This window comes from Belonocnema kinseyi, chromosome 6 (assembly GCF_010883055.1).
Source record: "Belonocnema kinseyi isolate 2016_QV_RU_SX_M_011 chromosome 6, B_treatae_v1, whole genome shotgun sequence".
Lineage (NCBI taxonomy): Eukaryota > Metazoa > Arthropoda > Insecta > Hymenoptera > Cynipidae > Belonocnema > Belonocnema kinseyi.
This window is the reverse complement of record NC_046662.1, coordinates 94,376,436-94,399,554: the sequence shown is the minus strand read 5'-3', so window position 1 is coordinate 94,399,554 and position 23,119 is coordinate 94,376,436. Positions and strand designations below refer to the sequence as shown.

Sequence of the window (23,119 nt, the reverse complement as noted above, 5' to 3'; positions counted from 1 at the left end):
CTTAAAAAGTTGAATTTTCGAAAACTGATTTTCAAGCCATCAGGGGTCAACTCGAGCGGCCTGAAGCGGCCAGGCAAATTTTATGCGTGGTTATAGAATCCGATGTCTCAATTTTCGACCAAGAAAGGTGAATTATCAAGTAAATGGTTGAATATGCAACGAAAAAAATATAAATGAATTTTCGAACAAAGAGTGACATTCAGAAATAGCTGCAATTTCACGCTAAAGAGACTAATTTTCTACTGAATAGTTGAACTCTGAAGTCAAAAAGAGGAATTTTTTATAATAGAGTTGAATTTTCAACAAAAACGTAATTTTCAAGAAAACTCTTTAATTTTTAATGGAATAATTTAATTTTCAACAAAATAATAACATTTTTAACCAAGAAAAAAGAATTCTGAACCAAAAATTTAATAGTAGACTTTTCCATATTCAAAAACAACAAAATTTTCTTATTGCGTTCTATTAACGCAAAAAAAAACAAGAAAAAGGGGAAGTTGCTTGAAAATAGGGGGTAATAAACGAGGAATTCTTTAAAAAAGGGGGAATAGGGGACAGAGTGTGAAGTCTGATATTGAATAGCAGTTTCATACTATAGATTACCATAGATTTTATACATAAATTAATTAAATTTTCCCTTTTTCAAGAGAAAATCTAAAATGAGATTAATTAGTACCTAAAGTGTCTGCTTCCTTCAAAAAAAGTGACTAAAGTGGTGTTTTCTTTAACAAGTGACTAATAAATGATTTCGAAAAAAGTAACTGAAGTGACTGTGTCACAACCCTGGTTATACAATACCGAAGAGAAAACAGGGGAAATAGGGAACGATATCAGAAAAAAATTGGCATAGAAAGGTCATGAAATAAAAAATAATTTCAACCACAACGAAACTTGAGTTCTGCATCGAGTGTATCGTGACTCTCTCTCTCTCTGTTATAATTAATAAACCTTATAAATATTAAATAAAAAGTTCATTATAGCTAGTCATCTAAATAGAATTCACTGCATTCATCCCAGAATTGCGAAATTGTTCTCAGCTGATAAAACGGAAATGTAAATACGTGAAGTGAGTTCTAAAATTTATCTCTGGTCATACAATATGAGAAATTTGAATGGAGGTGAAGCTAAAACCTCTTAATCTACTTGTCGGGCATAATCCTTGTATTTGTGGGCACGTGGTATCATTTTCCCTTTCATGGAGGCAACTTACGACTCAAGAGAAAGCATTGGAGAATGGAGGTACGTGATAAATAAAGCTGATCGTTAATGTCAGACCAGACACAGTCAACTTATTGAAGCACCACCCTTTTGTTCTGCATTTCACTGGGTACGAATGCTCATTCCGCCATTTGAGCACGTAGTGGCAACTCGAAACCGTTGTCATTAAGGCTGTCATCTGACTCCCTCCCACACCCACTTTTACCATCGCCTAACGCCAAAGTTCCGCCTTCCTTCACGTTATAAATTTACATTCTTACGAATTTCTTATATACGTTTCTTAATTGCTGATCTATTTAAACTGATGTTTGAATTTGTGGATTTTCGGAACAAGAAATTCATAGACGTGGATTCTACTTTCTTCGATTACAATCACTATTGAAAAGGGGGCAAATCGGAACAGGAGTTGGAAATAAGTTTACTTGGGAGTTTATCGAATCAAAAAAGGGCCATCAGCGTAAATGGGGACAAAACTCTAAAGCCTGTGAAGTACATGGCAAATCCAATCACCCTTCTGAGCAGATTCATCAAGAATCTCGTGAAACCCTCGATGCAGGATTCAGATAGGGATCTGCTAAATCGCCACTTACCAAAAACTTTTCTCTTTCCAATCAATCTAGACCCAATACACGTTTCGCTTTCAAGATTTTCCATTGTCATAAAACACTTTGCCTATTGTCATTTCGTCAGAAAATTCAATTTGCATCAAGCTATGAATCTTGCCTCTACCGCCTAGATCTACAGAGGAAGCAGGTGCAAGTTTCGTACGGCTTGATCAACAGTTTTATTGCAGCCTTCAATCACCTTCAATATAATAACTCAACGCTCGGAAATTAGAAATATTTATCTTTTGCCATAAATCTTAACATCCTCTGCGACAATCTACAAGATTCAAGCCCTACTTTACTTAACTCACTAGAGACAGAATTATCTCAAAAAACATACTGTTAGAAATATACATCTGAGCTTTCAAGCACATTCATATAAAGTTACCACCAAAGAATGTTTAATAATTTAAGATTGAAAAAGATGAAGTGTTTAGTTGCTTTTGTACTTGAAAATGTGATAGAATTTTCCAGAACTATCTAACAGTGCACGTTCCCTCGTCTAGACATACCCCAGGTGATGTCGTTGAACCAGAACGGTGAAGAGGATGACCCACCATGATCAGCCACAAACGATGGTAGCGAAGGTGCCATGTCACTTGGCGGATATGGTCCATGAACAAGACATCCACTGGATCCAGGTCTAATAAGCCGACTATTTGAAGCGTAAATGACATCCGCACTAGCCATATCTTCTAGTTCAGCTTCGGAAATCTCATCGTCGCCATCGTCCCTTAACAATTTCATCCTCGAAGAGGTTTGTACCATAATGTCTCTAGGATTATCTTGAAGAACGTAACTATTAAGATGAATAGGCTGTTCATATTCTGCAGAATCGCTTCCAGGCGAAGGTGTAAAATTACTCGTACCAGGTCTTGCTTGCAAATCTCTGGGAAAGACGTGAATCCCACCAGAAGGCCCTTCCAAGTTGGGAACAGTTCTCCTCTCAGCAGCAGCAGCAGCAGCAACTGCTGCAGCAGCTGCTGAATAGGAATAAAAAGATCCACCCTGGATCATACGACTACATGGAGGATCTTCGCCAACTGCAGTTTCCAATTCTCCTTGGACTTGAGGTAAACTGGAACAGCCCTGGAGTGACTCCTGGGTTTGGTACTGTTGTGGCTGTTGTTGGAGCTGATGGTGGATCTGCTTGTCTTTTTCACGGCGAGGTGACCGACCCCTGTCGCCGACGGATGTCGCGCTCCAGTAGCCCCACGCCATTCTGCTTGGATGATTTCGAAGGCCTGTTGGTCACGTGTGCGTCAGGGCTGTTTATTTTTTTTATTTTTTAAAAGTTGGAGGGATAACACATTTTAATTATTAAATAAATTTTCTTTGTAACTTGAAAAATAAGATAAAATTTTGTAAATTTACTGGGCGTATCAACTTTTAAAGTAGGAGTCTCCTAGCTTGGTATCTATTCCTTCTATACTTTTTTGTTGGCCCTATTTCTAAAAACGTCCCTTTGTTTTATATTTACGAATTGTTTCCTCTATTTTCAGTTATGAATTACAATTTTTAAAACACCTCATAAATAAGGAACTTTCGATTGATAATTTATTACTCTGTCCTTCTGAAAGCATTCAAGTCACATTCAAACCTTAAGAAACCAATTTACAGACAGTCTTTGATAAAAATGTTGTAAATAAATTAGATTTTTAAATGAAATTTTCAAGGGAAATATTATATGTTCAACGTAACACTGATCACGTGTAGAGAAAATATTACAAAATAGTCTCTTGTCTTTTCCTATTAACAAAAAATTGAAAGCAAATAAATTGAATGCAATGCTAATTTGAAAGACATTCTAATTTTAATACTTCCAGTTTGCAGTCACGCAACTAACTTAGGATTCTTTTCAAATCAGATATTTTAAATACTAGATCTTCCAAGATTGGTAATATCATTATTTTAAAATCTTCAAAATTAAATTTAAAAGGTATCCAATTTATATTATTTAAAATTGATAGGCGTGTATTTTTTAATAATATCTTTGTTTTTTAAATATGTTAAGTTCTTTCCACGCCAATCGCAATAATAATTTTTAAGGTAGAAATACAAATATTTAAACTCTGAGAAGAAGCGTTAATCAATTTTTCTACAAATTAATTCAAGTCAATTTTATATTTATAAACATTGTTGCTGCAGAGTTTATCGCGAGTAAAAGCATTTCAATTTTTTCTTCATTGGCCATTAGGCCTTCAATTTAGGTTATTTAAAATGTTTTATATATAGATTATTGGCTAACTTGAAAGTGATATTTCCAATGAATTGAACATCAAAAATATAACAGAGGAGTTTAATATTTAAATGAAGTGCAAATGTTACTTAAAAACATTATTTCCTTAAGTATAAATATTTGCCATTGTTGTGGAAAATAGTAGCTTTTAATGTCATACATATAAAAAAAAATTATGGTTGAACTCGACTCAACAATCGCAAGATAACGGAAAATTGATGATATATAATGTTCGGAAATATTATTAAATATATTTTTTAATCTGAAGTTGATTTAAGTCTAAATTCAAATACTAATACCTTAGTAAAATACCTTCTTACTTTTTAAAAAATGATGTTGTATGAGAAATATTCATTTACTAGTCACGATGAAAAATAAATCTACACTAGCCACTGAAAATAGGATAAACTGGGGAGATTTTTGAAAAATAGGGTTCAACAAGGAAAAACATGAAGAGAAATAGGGACCATGATCTGAGGCCTATATTTTAAATCTTCAAAAAAAAACAAAGAGCACTAATGTGAGTATTAACAGGTCGACCGGGAGAATCCTAGAGACTAGGCGGCGAGGACGAGGTTGATTTTCCCACCCGGACAGATTGAAGTTGAACCGGTGGATCGATCGACGCTCCTCGACGACGTTGACTGGGCTGTTTTTTATGACTGTACACTCTAAGACTTCTGGTGACTGGGAGGGTTTTTTTTTTATTATTTCGGACTCGCCCTCTTTCGACCTGGACTTTCTTCAGTCCAGGTGATTCGCGAGAATCCGTTGGAACGGACCGAGTTATCGATATGGACTGCTGCAGAAACGTTACTGCCGCCGCCCGGCGCGCACTACCACGACGTCAACTCCAGAGCGCAAACGCCGAACACGCAGCAATTTTTTGTCCTTGTTGGATGATGGAACTTTCCCAACAACCTGATTTTCGGTCTCCGTCGCTCCTTGACAAACCTATGCAAACACCAACGAGAGTCGGCATATAATAGCATAACACAACACTCCCTCGCTCTTTCGTCCACCCGTAAGGTGGGTGGCTGAGAGTGCAAGAGTAGTTAGAGTAGTCAGTAGACTGTGGGTGGACGTGAACAAGGTAGTAGGTAGGTTACCAGGTATTTAAGGATGTGTTCGAATTTGGCATTTCCACGCGAGTTAGGGGAGCGAGGTTTATCACCGCGCCAGGACTCTGATGCGCACCAGGGCAGATCTCTGGTTAACATCAGGCTGGTTATATTGCGCAGCTCGGGGATACGAAAACAAGGGCTGTGGGATAATGGGGAGCACGCTATCAAAATTCCGGCAGCAAAAAGTCCTTGCGATTTACGATGAGAGAACAAACCTGAGGGGTGCTAAGGACTACATTGGCCCAGATGTGTCAATATTTTCCCAGAGATCTCAGGCGTGGCTCTTCTATGCGAGCGTGTTTGGCATAACGAGTCTTCAGTCCTGGGAGTTTTGCCATTTTTTGTGTGCATTTCTTGTTTCTTTTTTGACTTTCTTTATCTACGACCACCCTTGTAACCCTTATTAAAAAAATAGAGATTCAGTTAAGAATTTAAAATAAAGGAAGATTGAGAGGTTACTCACTACTCAATTCAGATGTACACTGGTTTCTGAAATATTTTGAATACTTGTCAATTCGTTTAAATTCTTTTGCATTATTTTCAATAAATTGAATTCTTGAGTTGCACATATTCAAGTAAAGCGTACTACATATTTCAAATAACATTTCGCCAAGCTTCATGCATTTCTTTGCGACACAAGTAATACTTTTAATAACAGCAACATAGGATTAAAAATTTTTTTAATCGTTAATCCTGCTACAGCCATTTTTTAGAATAGTAGCTCCAATTCACTAAATAGGGCATTTTTTCTTAAGTGTACCCACCCGAAAAATCAATAGAACTTAAGTTGGGAAAAGTCTAGTTCTATTGCATGGTAGTTTACGGGACAATTGTTTTGTCGTTTGGACGAATATTTTGCGCGAAGAGGCACTTTTTGGATGTAATTAACTGTTTGCGTATGGGATAAAAAAAGTTTTAACCTGCATTTTTTCGATAAGGTTTTTTGCGATATATCATGCAATTTTAACAATTTTAAACCAGATTTTTAATTTGACAACCATTTTTTGCAATGTACCTATTTTCTGCTTCAAAGTTCCACCCACTTATTATTTTATTTCGGTCTTAAAACCAGCCTCTTTCAAAGGAATTATATATTCTTTTCAAATCAATACAGAAAATTTGGTTTATAACAGTTTCTATAGTATTTTTCCGCCTTTTTTAGTGATCATTAGAATTGTTTAAGAACCTATTATTTGACCTTCAAGAATAAAGGTCAGTACACTTTTTAAGGAAAAAAATATAATACCTTTATTTTTAACAGTGAAATAATAATTTTTCCAAATCTAATTATGATCACTGAAAAGGTCAGAGAAAATACAATCAAAACTTGCGAAAACAAAATTTTATATATTGACTTTGAAAGAGTGCAACTACTTCGGACGCGAAGGCTTCCTTGAGACAGAATGGGCAAAATTTAAGTTTTCGAAAATAAAATTTGATCCTTCATGGCTTTACAATTGAAAATTTGATTTTAAAGTAAAAAAATTTTTAAATGGATCAAACTTAAAAAAATGAAAAAGTTGGTTTCGAAAAATAGGTGTCAAATTTATCATGATCACTTTGAAATTTGTTTCTTATTTTGCGTTAAATTGTATTCTTATCTGTGCTGAAACATGTATGATTTTAATAAACTTATATCATTACAATTCATAATATGCATGGAAATTGAAACATTCTAATTCTTATTGCTTTGTTTTTATCATTCTTTTTTATTTTTAATCTTGTTTTTTTACGATTAAAAGAAACTACGCTTCCTATCAAAAAATATTCTAAAAAAATTTGTAAATCTTTTTTGGTTTAATAAATTTTGTCTCACTTATTCTCTTAGCGTGTATCGTTATACTCAAATATAATTGTTTTATTTTCAATGTTGTTTTTCAAAAATAAAACAAAAACTACTTATCCTGCAAATAGTAATTCCTGCAAAATTTGCTTTTCTGTTTTAGGTGCGCAATTTTTGTGAACCCATCTCTTTTCGTATCTTGCCTTGAAAAAGTAACGTTTTTTTTCTCTTGACTTTTTCCCATATTACGCTTTTTTTTACTTCAAATGTTCATTTTCGTTTGGTTTTTACGATTTTGAAAATCCTATAACTTTGGTACTTATTATTTTATGAAAACAAGTAACAGGGACAAATTGTTTGTATTTTCGTCGACTATAAATAGCTGTCGAAAAAATTTTCAAATATTAAAAAAAAGTGGTCTCGAAAATTTTCAAAATGCTCTAACTTTTTAAAATCTCTTTAAAAAAAGCTGGCTAACGAACTTATCCTTTCTTTTCATATCCTTGTAAGTGTTCCAAAGAGGAATCCAATCGAATAATTCCTTCAAATGTTACCGTGCTTAAAGACTACAATATTTGACAACAACGACAACTCAAGGGGTCTCAAAACGTCGACACCTGATGGAATCCGCAAGTCATTTTCCACATAAAATCAGTACCTTCTCATTAGGATGAGAATGTAAAAATCCCATAAAAGTACCATCTAATATAACTAAACTTTACCCAAGTTTTAGTATGATCCAAGAAATCTAATTTAATTTAATTGGCCAAGACATCAGTCAAATTCACTTACAATTGAATTCGTTCTAATTATTTTGAATAGATTTAATTCCCTTGAAGTCTTCTGAATTCGCTTTGAATACTTCTGAATATTTCGAATTCTTGAAATTAGGTTACATACAAATTGCTGGTTGCTTACTCCACGAGTAAAATAATATGAGAACTTGTATAAATAGCCGTATTTCAGTTTAATTTTTTAGACACGAAAAATTAACTCCATGAAGTTAATTCTAAAGAATTTAATTTCTGAAGTTAATTCTGTAAAATGAGTTTCTTACCAAGTCTTCAACTGCTACAAATGCCAAATTTCGTATTCGTATTAAATCAATCAAATCAGTTTTAAATTCCGTGTAGATGAAGATCCTCTCTAATTTTTAAATTCCACACGGTTCTCTGAACTTTAAAAGTGGTTTTTATTTTTAAGAACTTTTTTTCTGATTATAGCTCGCAAACGAATAATAAGACACTTTTTAACATTTAGAAATGAATAGAAGCTAAAAAGCGTATCTAGTCAGGCAACTTTAAACGTGACCTATCTCCGCCTCACAACTATACGTCGTTGACTGAGTGAGCTCAGCTTTTTACTGCTGGTATTTAGCCACAAATGAGGTTGTAGCTCAAAAACTTTTGCCGCAGCTTCAATCCTAGTGAAAGAAGATCGTAAAGACATAAAAAAGTCACTGTTAGCACTGCAAGCAATACTAATATTGTTCATTACAAGTTGAATTTTATTTTCTCTTTTTAAAATACATATCTGTATCACACAAATATTTATAACTTTCTAAGGGGATATTATAAGAAGGGGATAAAATATGAAAAGCTGAAAGGTTATACATGTGAAAAAATTAAATATATCATAATTACATAATTCTACTTATTAAACATTATAATTAATTGACTGACTCATTTGCCTAAAAGTCAAAAATTGAAGAAAACTGCAGAATGCAGACTGAATACCATAAAATAATAATTGAGCACTTTTTCACCTGAAATGCGGTCATGACATATATAAAAGTGAACCTAGAGCTAAGCTCCCTTCCAACAGTGAGTATTAAATGGTACGGTTCATGTTACACGCTAGGCTTGGCGATGAGGAGAATCGATCAATTTAGGAGAGCCACGTATATTCCCTCGAATTCATCTGCACAATGGTGATCTCGATGAATTATCGCGAACCATTCTGCTCAAATTTCCTTTCGAACAGTGACCCTGATGGTAGAAGCTACCTTTAATCACTTTAATTTCCTGTCCTCATTTCAATGAAGCTTATCAAATAAATTTAAATGGGGTTTTCATTATAGTTTCAAATAGAAACTAGCGAATGATTTGCAGAAAATTGGGACTGATCTAAATAAGCAGGTATTAAAGTAGAACTGACACAGATTGATAAACAACATTGAACCTGTAGAAAAATTCCTTCGGTTAAAAGTTCCATGGTTTTCAATTTCTTTTTTTTAATTTAAAGTTACTTCACATAGTTTATTATAGCTTACCTTAAATTACACAATTTTCAACCAAAAAATAAAAACGAATATTCAAAAAATAGTTACACTTTTAGCCAAAGAGATGAATCTTTAAACGAGTAAATTAATTTTTAATAATTTAGTTAAACTTTTAACCAACTAATTGAATATTTATACAAAAAATATTAATTCTTAACAAAAATGGAAAAAATAGTTCAACTTTAACCAGGGATAAAATTTCAAGGATAATGATGAAATTTCAACAACAAAATTATTTTAACAACATAGTTCCACTTTAAACCTAATATATGAATTTCCAACTGAAAAAGATAACATTTTTACAAAAAAATGGATTAACTAAATTAAAAAAAAAGAGTTAATTTCAAACTAGAAAGAAGAAATTTTCAATAAAATAGCTCAATTTTAAACTACATCTAGGTAAAAAGTTATATATACTTCATATATAGTGGATGAGACAATGATATTTTTCATTTGTTTTACGAACTTTTCCATGTAAAACAAATTTAAAAAACCATACCAAAAAGCATTTTAATATTAAATTAAAAACAGTTGAATTCAACTAAAAAAAAAGAATGTTCAGCAACATAGTCGAAACCTCAACTAACACAGATTAACTTTCAAGCCAGAAATTGCATTTTAAACCAAACTAGATGACATTTTATAGCAAAAGAGTTTAATTTTCAACCAAGAATGATTTATTTTCAGTTAAATAGTTGAATTTCCAACAAAATATTTAAGTTTTTAACCAAAAAGTATGACTTTTTAACAAAACTGTTGAATTTTTATTAAAATGATTCAATTTTCAACTATATAATCAAATTTTTAACAAAAATTGTAATTCTCAAACGAAAATATAATAGTAGAGTATTCAACTAAAACACGAAATAGTTGGATTTTCTTCTAGGCCTAATCAGAAAAATGAAAATTTTAATCATTTATGAACTAAATAATCATAGTTCAAATAAACATTGAAGTTCATTTTTATTACTTTTAAAATATTAGGTTTAGTAAACTACAAATTTGTCTAGTAAAATAAGGCTAAATATGAAATCTGTAACACAAAATGTTTGTCGGAGCACTAATAACGTAATATTTAAATACCTTTGTATAGTTTTCATTAAATTAAAAAAGGAATATTTAAAAACATAGGCTTTTAATAATATAATATAATAATTCTGATATAAATATAATATAAATATAATAATATGATATATAATAATTATGTTACACAAATTGACCTTTTTGTGCAATTCTATTAAACAATTGGAGTTTTTTAAGTTTATGTTTTTAAATATTTCTTTGTAATTAAATGCTTATTTTCTATACTTCAAGCAAAAAGAAAACGTAACTTGTTTATTTGTAATTAAAATTTTGCGTTAAGTATAGTGTTAAGGTGAATTAATCACTTTTCTTTTAGCGAGCAGCCGCCAGACAGGTAATCGATTTACCGGAATTCGCGATACATCGGAAGTACAAATGCACGTTGAGCGCTCTCGATTGAAGCACTTGCTAATGGTTTCAGTTCTCTCAGTCACGCGATACACATGGGTGTGGAACAAGGAAAAGGCATGTATCTTTCTCTTTTATCTTACAAGTTACAAACTTTTATTTCTTTCGGTTTTACTGCTTTTTATTTTTTATATAAGAAAAGCCATTTTCCATAACAAAGGATGCCACTCAAATATAAAAAACGTCTTTTTTTTCAAACAAAATTTCCTGATCATTGACATTGTTAAATTCAAGTAACTAAATAGTTGCAATTTAAAAAATGTTCAAAATAAAAAATAACTCCAATCGAATCAAATGACATTTAAAGCGATCGTGTACACTGCACAGTTTCCGTTATGATATACTACAATACAAATTTTTAAAAGAGACCACAAAAATCCCTTGATTTTACGTCAAAAGATAATTAAAATCTACTTATAGTTTTCTCCAAAAGCTCCAAACATTTCCACTTTTCGGAACAATGAAGAGAAGAAAATAATTAAACTTCAACACGTGTATAGGAAAATGTAATGAGAAACTGCGTGATCCTGAAATATTCTTCTGAAAAGGTTTTCTCGCTACGGTGACAAATGGGAGAGAAAAGCTCTACGATAACAATGCATTTTTAAGAAAGATGTCAAGGCCATAGGAATTCAAAACCGACTTATCCCAGAATCATGAATAATTATTTATCCGCTCAAACTTTTCGCAGTTAACTTTGTTTCTCCGTTTTAATATACGTAGAAAGAATAGTTTTGTTACTGAACTAAATTAGGATTTCGATTTCTGAGCAATCGAAATGAAGTGAGCGAGAGAGTTCGACTCGCATCTTTAAAAAATGCATTTCCGATTGACTTTATGCGTTCAAGTTCCCAGTCATAAATCTTGCAGCTCTTCTTTCTCCACCTACCTCACTCACTCTCTCTCTCTCTTTCTCTCTGTCCGAAGCTTATTTTTGTAAGTCTATTTTAGTAATTAATAAGAGCGAAAACAGGTAAGAAATAAACGTTTCAAGCTTCCGTCAATCACTAATTTTAGACTTCGTACATATACTGTTTTTTCAAATCATACATTCAAACTTTTTAGAAAAAAATGTATCTTATTTGTAAAAGAACTCACTTGAAGGTTCAGGAAGGTCTAGTGAACCCCAAACGTTGATTTTTAATTTATTGAAATTTTATTTAGGAGCCGCCCATAAACCATGTTACCAATATGAAGAGGATTAGAAGGTTGCGTCAGAAAATAAGGCTGTTAGCAGGATTGGGGGGGGGGGGGGACAAATAAATATTTCAAACTTATAGCGAATTCGGTTATCCTGCACTGGTGCACTCCGACCTGCACCGACGAAGGTCGGAGTGAGAAGGAAGAAGTAAGAAGAAGTAAGACGGAGCGATCGGAGTGCTCTTGCTCTACACCAGTGCAGGATAAACGAATACGCTAGATAACCAGAGTTGCTACAAGAGTCTGCTTACAAGAATCCATGCCTTTTCCAGGATTGCCAGGTATAATTTAAAAAAAATTCTAGGTCTTTTTTTTAATTCAGCCGATTAAATTGAATTGTAACATATTATAACGCGATGGTAATGGTTTATCAATACATTTGATTGAATTAAAAACAATTTTCAATATTATTTTTATCAATGTCACAACAAATATTCTGTAATCATAACCATATCATTTTTTTTTGTTATTACTTTAAGAACAACTATAGTCGAACTATTTATGCAAAGATTAGGAATAAATTTGAAAATAATAGCAATCTAAGAAACTCTGAACTTTTTAACAAAGTTCAAATAAAACTTTTAGATCGCAAGAAGTAATAAAATTATCCATATTAAAATGTATCTAAATTTTATCAGTTAACGAAATTCTTCTTTAACATCTTCCAGATCTTTTTGCTTTTCCCATTAAATCTCCCATTTCTTCTCATTTCATTCTTACATTTTGTCTGATATTTGCCTTTTCCTTAACATTTATTTTCGAATTCTTAAATATAGAATTCGCTATAAAATACTAAATTATTAACCTTTAACATCCCTCCCTTCTATAGTCCTACTGTAGTTCCATTCATTTTTTTTTAATTCAAAGACTTTTCGAGGTTTATGAAACACATTTTAAAAATGTCATCACTTTTCCAGGTTTTCCAACCCTGATAAGGTTTAAAGAGAAAACACAATAAAGTCGACAACGGAAACCATGAATGTGAGCGTGAGATTGTTATTCTACTAACTTAATTATATCAAGAACAAAGAAACTGTTCAATAATTACTTAATAAGTTTCACAATCACTATTTTTGGTTGAAACTTCACTATTTTGTTATTGGAAAGTGTACTATTATATATTTTGGTACAAATTCATCTTATTTGTTTAAAAAAACTAATATTTGGTTGAAAATTGAATTATTTTGTTGAAAATGCAACGGTTGTGTTAAAAAATCATCTTTTTTTCGTCAAAAATTCAACTATACTTTTTATCCGTAATTGTAACTATTCCATTTTTAGTCGAAAATTCAACTTTACTGTTTGTTTCAAAATGCAACTGTTTGGTTCACAATTAATTTGTTTTGGTTGAGGATTCAACAATTTTTTTGAAAATTCGTCCTTTTTGTTTCAATGCAACTATTTTTTACAATTTGCCTTTTTGGCTTAAAAATTAATTAACTTTGTTGAAAATTTGTCTGTTTCGTCGATAATTCATGTTTCTGCGTGCAACATTAATCCTTCTGATCGAAAATCAATCTTTTTGGTTGAAAATTAAATTACTTTGTTGAATGTTGGGCTACCTTCTTAAAAATTCGTTTCTTTTAATAGTTAACTCCTTGGCTACAAATGTAATTACTATGTTGGAAATTCGTTCTTTCTTCTTTGCTAAAAATAAATCTTTTTATCAGAAAAAATAACTTCAACTTTAGTTTAAAATTCAACTATTTGTTGGTTGGAAATTCATCTAGCTTGATTTTAAATAAATTTCTTTGTTGATAATTCTTCTTATCCCGCTTCTTCGTTAAAAATTCGTCTATGTATTTGATGAGAATTCAACTGTTTTCTTAAAAATTCATCTTTTTTCGTTGAGTTCAACTTGCTGAAAATTCTTCTTTTTGTTGAAAAATAATCGCCTAAACTAAAATAATAGCACTTACATTAATGTTACTTACAAAAATGTATCCCCCTATAGCCTATACAAAACTGCGTTCTCTTACCAAAAATTCTCTTTCAAGATACAAACTTTTATGTCATCATTCACAAAATACGTGATCCATAACTCAGAATTTTTGGACACCCTCCGCCCAACCCCTCCGTGATACGTTTCACATTTTTCATCACATGGAGAATCATACTTTCACAGCCCCCCTCCCCCCTGAACATAACACGTATTTTCTAAATTACCCCATAGTCATTTCCTACATTTTCCGTCCTGTAGCCACCAACATGATAATAAATAACCCAACATCCTCGCGATTTAATCTCCTGCATGAAACAAACATTAAAAGCTTTCGTCAATCAATATAACAATAAACAGATACAAACTAATTAGGTCGCTTGTGCTTTGGATCATTTTTGAGGCATAGATGTAGTTTTTACAAACCCGAAAATGAAAAACGAGAGGGAAATTCTACATTATCCTTTATAAAATTATTATGCGACATTAAAATAGAAAATATTTTCACAATGTGAATTTCAAAATCGCAAGAGTCGATTGTAGCCGAACGACTTTTCACATTATATGCAAGAATGAATTAAGAATCAACCACATGAAAAGGATTGCACTATGAAAACCGAAAAAAAGAGCTTTTCCTCCATTTTCCACAAGCACTCTCCTCAGATATCGATTTTCCTTTGCACCGTAACTAGACTCGTCCTATCAAAGGATATGTATTGATAAAACTCCCACTGATACACTTATTGCTAGTATACAGTTTAAATGTAATCACATAAAAGGAAACATGAGGGGAGGGGGATTCCTTTCTTTCGTAGCATTTATTGAATAAAGAATTTCGAGAAAACACTTTGCAAACTGAATGTTATATAATATATAGAGAAATATTACAAATACTACATAATGAGATGAAGCTAGAATTTATTGTTGAAAATAGTCGTGTCTGGAATTTTTAACAAATTTAAAATTCTTAATGAATTCTTTAAGATAAAAATAAAAGGAAAGCATTAATTTTTGAAATATAAAATTTCAACTCATACATAATTTGAGATATTCTACACAAGCCTATTTCGCCTAAATCTGAATATTTTGTTCAAACATTAAATATGTCAAATTACATTGAAGGTACTTTTAACTTCACTAAACCTACTTTGTACAATAAAAAAAGAATGTCTTCCATATTTCACAATGACATGACAGTATCCAGAACTTCCAGCTTCATGCAATTCGGTAATATGTTACCTAAAAAGTTCCATCTTCAAATTCTTTTAAATTTAATAATTTATTATATAAGCTTTCGTCACGATAAATATTTTTTTTCATTATTCTGTTTATTTTGATCACATTTACATCATTTATTTAGTTTTTTTTTATTATAATCAGTCTATCTTTTTATGTACCAAATAAGAAATTTTTGTAAATTTTCAAATGCTTCTCCTGTAAAGTTGTCAAAACCAAGATTAAACCCTTTTGTTCTAAAGCAAGGAATTATGGGAATTTATAATAAATATAAAATAATTATGTATTGCTGTAAGCAATTTTTGAAATAAAATTCATAAATTCGCTACGTTTTCGCAAATACGAAATGTTCTTTTAAAATTAGTGAAATTTCTTTATATGATTCTGACAGTTTGGCATAATCATAAATATTTGTCAACATATTATATCCACCATTTATATAAACAAATTGCATTAAAAAATTAAAAATTTAAGTATATTCGCATAATATGTGTATTCATTTCTTGGCTTAAGGCGATGTCAAGGTACCACATCACACCTGGCCTCTCGGCGACCTTTTTCTATTATTCAGCGCTGTCATGATTTGAGAAATAGCCGTTAACTGCAAAATGAACGAAGCCGAGAAAATCGACGAAAACTCTTTGAATCTTTATTCGCGTGTATCGCGGATTCTAATTCATTTTCTGCAGTTTTTTTTTGTTGTTCCTGACTAATTTGCATATAAACTTTTCGTTTTTGCAAAAAAAATGGTTAAAAAATATTAGTTAATTATCTAAATTGCAGTTAACGGTGTTGATCGGGATGCTGAAATCGGGATGCTATGATAATTTTTTAGGATATAAAATATTCACCCTTTGGACTAGAAATTTTAACCGTTGATCCGTGGGATAAATGAGCTGGGCCCTCCGCGGGGGACTTTTTCCACACGGGCTTGTTCAAAATTGGTCTTTTTTGGTTAAAAATTTTTTTTTTAGAAATTTACATTGTTTTGTTGAAAATTCAACTACTTCTTTGAAAATTTATTTTATTTGCTTCAAAATAAAATAAAATAAAATAAAATAAAATCAATAAAAAGCAAATAAAATAATTTTTCAACGAAATACCTTCATTTTCTAGTTAAAGAAATCAGTTTTTGAGCAAGTAAAATAAATTTGTAACGAAACAGTTTCATTTTTAGTTGAAGAAATCAGTTTTTTAAGCAAATAAAATAATTTTTCAACGAGATACTTTCATTTTCAGTTAAAGAAATCAGATTTACGCAAATAAAATAAATTTCCAACGACATAGTTGAATTTTCAACAAAACAATTGAATTTTATACCAAAAAGATTGAGTGCCCATAAAAGAAGTTTGCAAATGGTTAAAAATGTCGGTAAATAACAATTTTAAAAAATAAATAAACTCGCGTGTTTCGTTGACAATTAGACTACATACATATTTAATTTAGTATAAATATCATAAAAAATGTCCTAAAGAAACGCGTAGTAACGTACGTTACTTGGCATTGCAGTTACCCAAAAATTGTAACACAGTAAAGCGCCTTCGACTCTACCTCCATGGTAGGTTGCAACAGAGTTCATGCACTATTCAATTAAAATGTACCACTGTAACATAATGTAAAAGGCGCCAGTTGAGAGCCACAGCGCTTCAGTTAATTTTAAGGCTCTGTATAATATTCTGTAATCATAACCATATCATTTTTTTTTTGTTATTACTTTAAGAACAACTATAGTCGAACTATTTATGCAAAGATTAGGAATAAATTTGAAAATAATAGCAATCTAAGAAACTCTGAACTTTTTAACAAAGTTCAAATAAAACTTTTAGATCGCAAGAAGTAATAAAATTATTCCTATTAAAATGTATCAAATTTAAACAGTTAACGAAATATTATTTTTAATTAACCATACAACATGTAATAAATAATAAAATCGTACTGTCTGTGGTTACAAAATTTTCCGTGACTTTAACCACTTTTTCTGAGTTCAAGGCAAACTTTAAGAAAAATTCCATAACCATCGGCAGTGCCTAATAAAGTATATATTAAAAGAAATTAAATCATTAAAGAAATAAAATTATTTTTCTAACAAAGTTCTAAAAAACCGTCTCTTGACACTGTTTTCTATCTCGTTATTTTCTATATTGTTGCAAAAATATTGATAAAACCTTTTAAAATTGATTTTAAGCCTATTTCTTTAATATTAACCGTTTTTATTTTTGGAAACAAACTTTATAAACAAAAGTACTTGTTTATGTGTTTTTGTAGAGATATTTTGTTTCCCCTACTTTACATCTACATGCTTTACATGCCTTAAGTGCATTATCAAAGAATGTGAACAACAAATCAATAGTAATTGTTAAAAGTTTTAAATGCTATAAACAAACTTCATAAACTGAATTAGATTTGTTGTATATTTTCAGAAAATATTGTTCTTTCTCACATTACATACAAAATATCAATATTTGCAACTACGTATATAAATCTTTTTCGGCGATTGATAACATTCATTATTATTAACCAATTTGATCAACAAGAAATGTTTCGTTATTCTCATTATAAAAGTCTGCTCGCTTCGCGGGCACATTCTTATCGTGCGGCTCGCTTCGCTCGCAAGTTTGAGCGCGCCTAGGGCACGCGACGGTTGAATCTCGCGCTTCGCGCTCGGATATTTATTCTTTGCATTTGGAATACTTGAAAAAAACTTATAAAAAAATTCATTATTGTCAAAGATTAAGTTTCTCAAAGCTCTGTAGGATTTGAGGTACACATTCTCATTGTGACACTCGCGCTGCGCGCTCTATTTCCAACCGATATTTGTAAACAGGTTTTGTTAAATCTTTTTTTTTTCTCGTAAATTTTGTCGTGTTTCCACACATTTTTTATTATTTTTTTTGTTTCAATGTTATTTTTCACGAATAAAACAAAAAGTACGCGCCCTATCAAGAAGTGATCCTTAACGAAATTGTAGATCTTTTTTAGGATAACAATTTTTGTTAATTCATCTTTTTCGTAACCTACATAGTTTGTCCACAAAATGAAATTTTTTATTTTTCATTATTTTTTGTGCAATAAAAATTTGAATTTTTGATTTTTGCAGAAAATTCAAAAATTTATTATGATGATTTTGTAGGGCTTTCAAAAAGAAATGTTTTTCTTGTCTTGACTTTTTTCATATCGTGCGTTTTTTGGCTTAAAATTTTGATTTTCGGTTGATTTAAAAAGTTTTGAAAACGCAATATCTCTGAGAATGTTCATTTTATTGAAAAAAATCATTAGGATAAATTGTTTGTTCTTTTTAATATTATAAATATCCGTACATAGAACTTTCAAATTCAGAAAAAAGTGATCTCAAAAATTTTCAAAATGCGCTCACTTTTTGAATTTTTATCAAAAATAGCTGGTTCACGAACTCGTCCTTTCTTTTAGGACCTAAAATAAGTGTGCCAAAGATGGATTTGATTCGCTCATTTTTTCGAGAGTTATCGTGTTACGGGCGGACGGACGGCCGGACGGACAGACAGACGCCATCGTGAAAACCTGATTTTCGGATTCAGGGTGTCTCGAAACGTGGAAATCCGTTGAAAAAGTGTGATGTCAAATTTCCGACAATTCTAATACTTTCTCAATCATAAATGATGATAATGTAAAAAACTCATTACGTTAATTAATTGTGCTCTACGCGAGCGTTCCTTCGTGGATTTAAGATTTTTTAATGGCAAATCTCACAAACGAACGGAGTGGAGGTGTTCAGTGAAAACAGCACTCGCATACATTTTGCTTGTTAAGACTTTACTCGGTAGCGTACATGTACCATTCTATTCCTTTGTGGTTTTCTCCGATATCCAAGCATGAATACTTCACGCGCTTCTGAAAGCGCAATCATTGTTCCTGCAGATGAAAAGTACAAACAAGGACGAATAAGTACGACAAAACTGGCACAAAGTCATGCTTGCTTTCATTTCGGAAATGGATTCTAGTGTTTCATAATCACAAAAACTAATCAAGAATGAGAATAATTAGTGGCGAAAAAATGTGGAATCGGTTCCAAAATTATTCCCGGTTCTCGAAAATTCGTCTTCGAAATCATAAATCTTCTGCTTATAGATAAGTTCATCTTAGGGCTATTGTAGGTATAGAGTCAACTTCAAAATTACTTGATTATTGAATTGATTAATACCATTTACAAACAATTTTAATAGAGAATCCCATTCGCAAGTAATACAGAAGTAGTTGAGATTATAATTGTTTATTATAAAAAATCATTCTATTCCTTGAAATTTTCTTTACAATTATATTCGTCACGTTCTGTGGAGATGATTTTTTAGAAGTAATACTTTCGCAAATCATTCGTTAATCATTTTTTGAATTAAACAAATTACTAAATAATATTAAAGGATGAAAAACAGTGATGACAGCGCAAAAAGTCTTCAAAAAGGGTGAATTTGCTCACGAAATATGCAAAGACTAGGCGAAAAATTAAACATTTATTCAGGATCATGTTCAGGTGTTGACCAGAGTAATAGAAGTAGAGGATTATGTTAGGAAATAAAATTATAGATTACTGGTTAAATAAGGAATCTACACTTTTCATTCATACCACTATCTTCAAATTAAGGGGGGGGGGGAGTATGTAACGGCTTCAAAAAAACTATTTTTTTTGCTTAAATGGAAGCTTGTCATCCCAAAAATATGATGTGAAAGTTTCAGAGTCGCAAGTGCGTTCTTTAACAGCTAAAAGGTGCCCCGCGCTAGCCTGCCGATGCTGCCTTTTTTTCAACATGTAAATCTTTAAACGCTTTTTTGTCGGTTTCACATTTTTCAACATTGCCGGCAAGATAACTCAAAAAGTATTTGACCGATTTAATTCTCCTTGCATACACATATAGTTGAAATGATTGTCTTCTTTGTGAACCTCTCTGAACTAGAAGAAAAATTTTTAAACAATTTCATGAAAATTTTTGGGTAAAAATCAAATTTTTTTAAACTGACATTTTGTCAAAAATGATTATTTTTAAACTTTTTTGGTTCACACAGAAGCTATGAATATAAGCATCAATAGACTTGTTTGTTTTTTCGCTTCGGACGAATCTGTGAGAAACTAGAGTGCTGGCCATTTCACATCTCCCGGCTGAACATGTTCAACATCTGCCCTTATAATTAAAAATGTTGTGCATATTTATGGCTGAAAAAATTTATTTCTTAGTTCAAAAGTGCCTTAATAAACCATAAAGTTTTGAAAAGATTCGTTATATTCTTCATCCCCAAAATAATCCCAAAATACACCCTTGCTTTTTAGATGTTACATGGGTCGCCCCCCTTAAATATTTATTTTTACGGTTAGAAAAGGGAAGAGAATTTTGCTTTAAAGAAATTGTTTCTGCCATTAAGGAATTAATGTATTTAAATTGAACATTCTTAGGTCTAATTTTTGGAAATTATTGTAAAATTCCTTAGATATCAATTAAACTAAAGTTATGCATTGAATTTCTATATAAAATTTTGTTTATAAAATTCAAGCGCGCACAGAGGTCCTTGGGTTTTTATTTTCTAACATAAAAACGTAAATTATTTTAAAATCGATAAAAAAAGAAATTTTGTAATATTAAGAGTTCTAATTTTTTAAACGAAATCTGAGTGCAAATTAACTTAAAATTATTCATTAAATTGCTTTAAATAAAATGCTCGAGTGTAAGGCGCCCGCTGGCGTCCTTAGTTTTTATATTCTAATATTAAAAACATAAACTATTTGAAAATATAGAATATTATATCTTTTAATATAAAGAGTTCTAAGAGTGTTTAAAAAGAGTTAAATAATTTAAGAAATGATTATTTCTAGTCATCAATTTATATATTTAAAAAACTCTAACTTTTGTAATTTTAATATTTACAAGGATGCCAATAGTTTTTATGCATCTGAAGATCTTAACTGTTTCACTAAATATTGTTAATCACATATTGTTAAATTTTAAATAGCAATAATTTTTAAATTTTCAATTAAAAATGTTAGTCTTTGAAAACTGTTTAAATTGTAGAACTTATAACATTTATGCTGAATCGAAAAATGCCATTAGGATCAGTGATAAATCTTGTAAATATTGTTTAAATCTTTATTACAATTCATTTTTAAAATATTTTATTTCTTTATATTAAAAAAAGTATTCTAGCTTTAAAGTTTTATTTAAATCCTAAATAGTTTAGCTTTAAATTAGTCAATTTTAAAAAGGTTAAATTAATGACAATAGATATTTCTGCTACTTCTTTCTTGTAGATTTGAAATGAACAATTGTATGTTTACATAACTATACTTCAAGAGAAAAAAAGGGAAGTGTTTTCGAGAATAGGAGAAATACGCGGCATTAGAGAAAAACGGGAAACACAGGGAAATAAAGAAAATACTATGAACCCTGAAAAAGTGACGAATTAAATTGTAAAGAACCTTTCAAAGAATAGAATGAGCTCCTTCAAATTAAAATTGAATTAAAATTACTTTATTCAATTTTATCAGTCAAGTTAAAGAATAAGTAATCTTAAACTTGAAGGTACACGTAAAGCATCTTTAATAATTTTGAGTCTATTAGTGTTTTACTCCGAAAATTTAAAAAAGTCCACCCAGTCATTTCCGGGGGGTCTTTATGATCAATACAAATTCCTGGACGTTGCAGAATTTTCTATAGTTAAGCGACAAACATCCAGACTTAATTTCCTGACGATACAAACTGGATCCTTACTCTCAGAAATTTGTTGTTTGAATCAAACAAATTCCTTCTTTGATGTAGGGATTAAACAAATATTTGACTTGCTTACTTGATTCAAACACACCATTGTTCAGCTCAAACAAATTCTATCTTTAATGTAGAATCCGAGGGGCCATTCACTCTGAAATCAGATGAATCTTTGCCGACGATTGTATTTGATTTCATATGAGTTCACTTCTGATTTTATAGGATTTCATACGATTGCTTCTTTCTTATTAGCTAAACGTGATTTCAATAGCGACATGTCACTAATTGGAATGAACACTCTGAAAGACCATTGACTGCTGTCGACTATAGTCGAACTACAGTCGAATCACGTTTGTGGGATTTTCCCAAGTTGTAAATTGATTCTGTTGGCCAGATTCATATCAAATCACGCAAGCAGTCTATGATTAAGTCACATAATTATTTCTCGCTAAAATTTGTTGGATTTTAAATGTTATAAGACGATACACGTCTCACCTATTTGCAAAAAATGGCAATGTTATAAGTATTTAAATTACAAAAATTAAAACGCAGATTAACAAAAAATAATCCCAATTTTTGTTAAAACTATAATATATTTTTAATATAGTACATTTATTTATATTTTTCTCTCTGATTCTGATGTAATTTTCGTCCAATTTCGAAACTTGTTGGTAAATTTTAAAGATAAAGTTTGAAAGATACAAAATGGCGGTAATTTTTTTAAAATATTCACGGTTAATTTGTTCAAAATTCAATCGTTTTTTTTAGATTAATTATACACCTGCGCCTCGGTGAGAAGAGATAATTTTTGTTTATCTGAAAAACGAAAATTCACCCCCCCCCCCCCTCCACCGATAAACGCCGCAGGATATACCAAACATTAAAGAAATAAAATTATTTTTCTAACAAAGTTCTAAAAAACCGTCTCTTGACACTGTTTTCTATCTCGTTATTTTCTATATTGTTGCAAAAATATTGATAAAACCTTTTAAAATTGATTTTTTCTCAACAATACAATTTCTGGGTGTCTAAAAATAAAGAAGAGCATAATTTACCAGTCCTTTTCTGCTTTTCGTCGCAACAAAAACTTGTGCTGTTAGGAAAAAAAAATCTTTCAGGATTTTTGAAACATTTTCAAAAAAATTTGAAAAATAACGTTGGATGTGAAAACACTGCTTTGGAGCCTGCTTTGGAGGCTTCAAAAAATCGATTTTTTTTTGCATAAATGTCTTCCTAAACTATCCAAGAATGTGTCCATAAAATTTTAGAAGCATCCTCGAA

The 23,119-nt window shown here is 31.0% G+C and overlaps 1 protein-coding gene across 4 annotated transcripts in view; it reads right to left on the bottom strand.

The window, feature by feature from the left end:
• Positions 1 to 23,119, bottom strand: part of LOC117174316 (atypical protein kinase C) — a 94,932-nt gene that overhangs the window by 54,683 nt on the left and 17,130 nt on the right. The window contains exons 1-2 of one of the 4 annotated variants that reach the window (XM_033363319.1): positions 4,603 to 4,843; positions 2,336 to 3,067 (exon numbers count right to left, since the gene is read on the bottom strand). The exons of 1 other annotated variant lie outside the window; for it this stretch is intronic. In XM_033363319.1, the coding sequence (XP_033219210.1) occupies positions 2,336 to 3,044 (709 nt within the window). In that variant the 5' untranslated portion in view covers positions 3,045 to 3,067; positions 4,603 to 4,843. Of the gene's footprint in view, positions 1 to 2,335; positions 3,068 to 4,602; positions 4,844 to 23,119 lie in introns of those variants that run through there. 2 more of the 4 variants (XM_033363318.1, XM_033363317.1) reach the window with 2 other exon arrangements.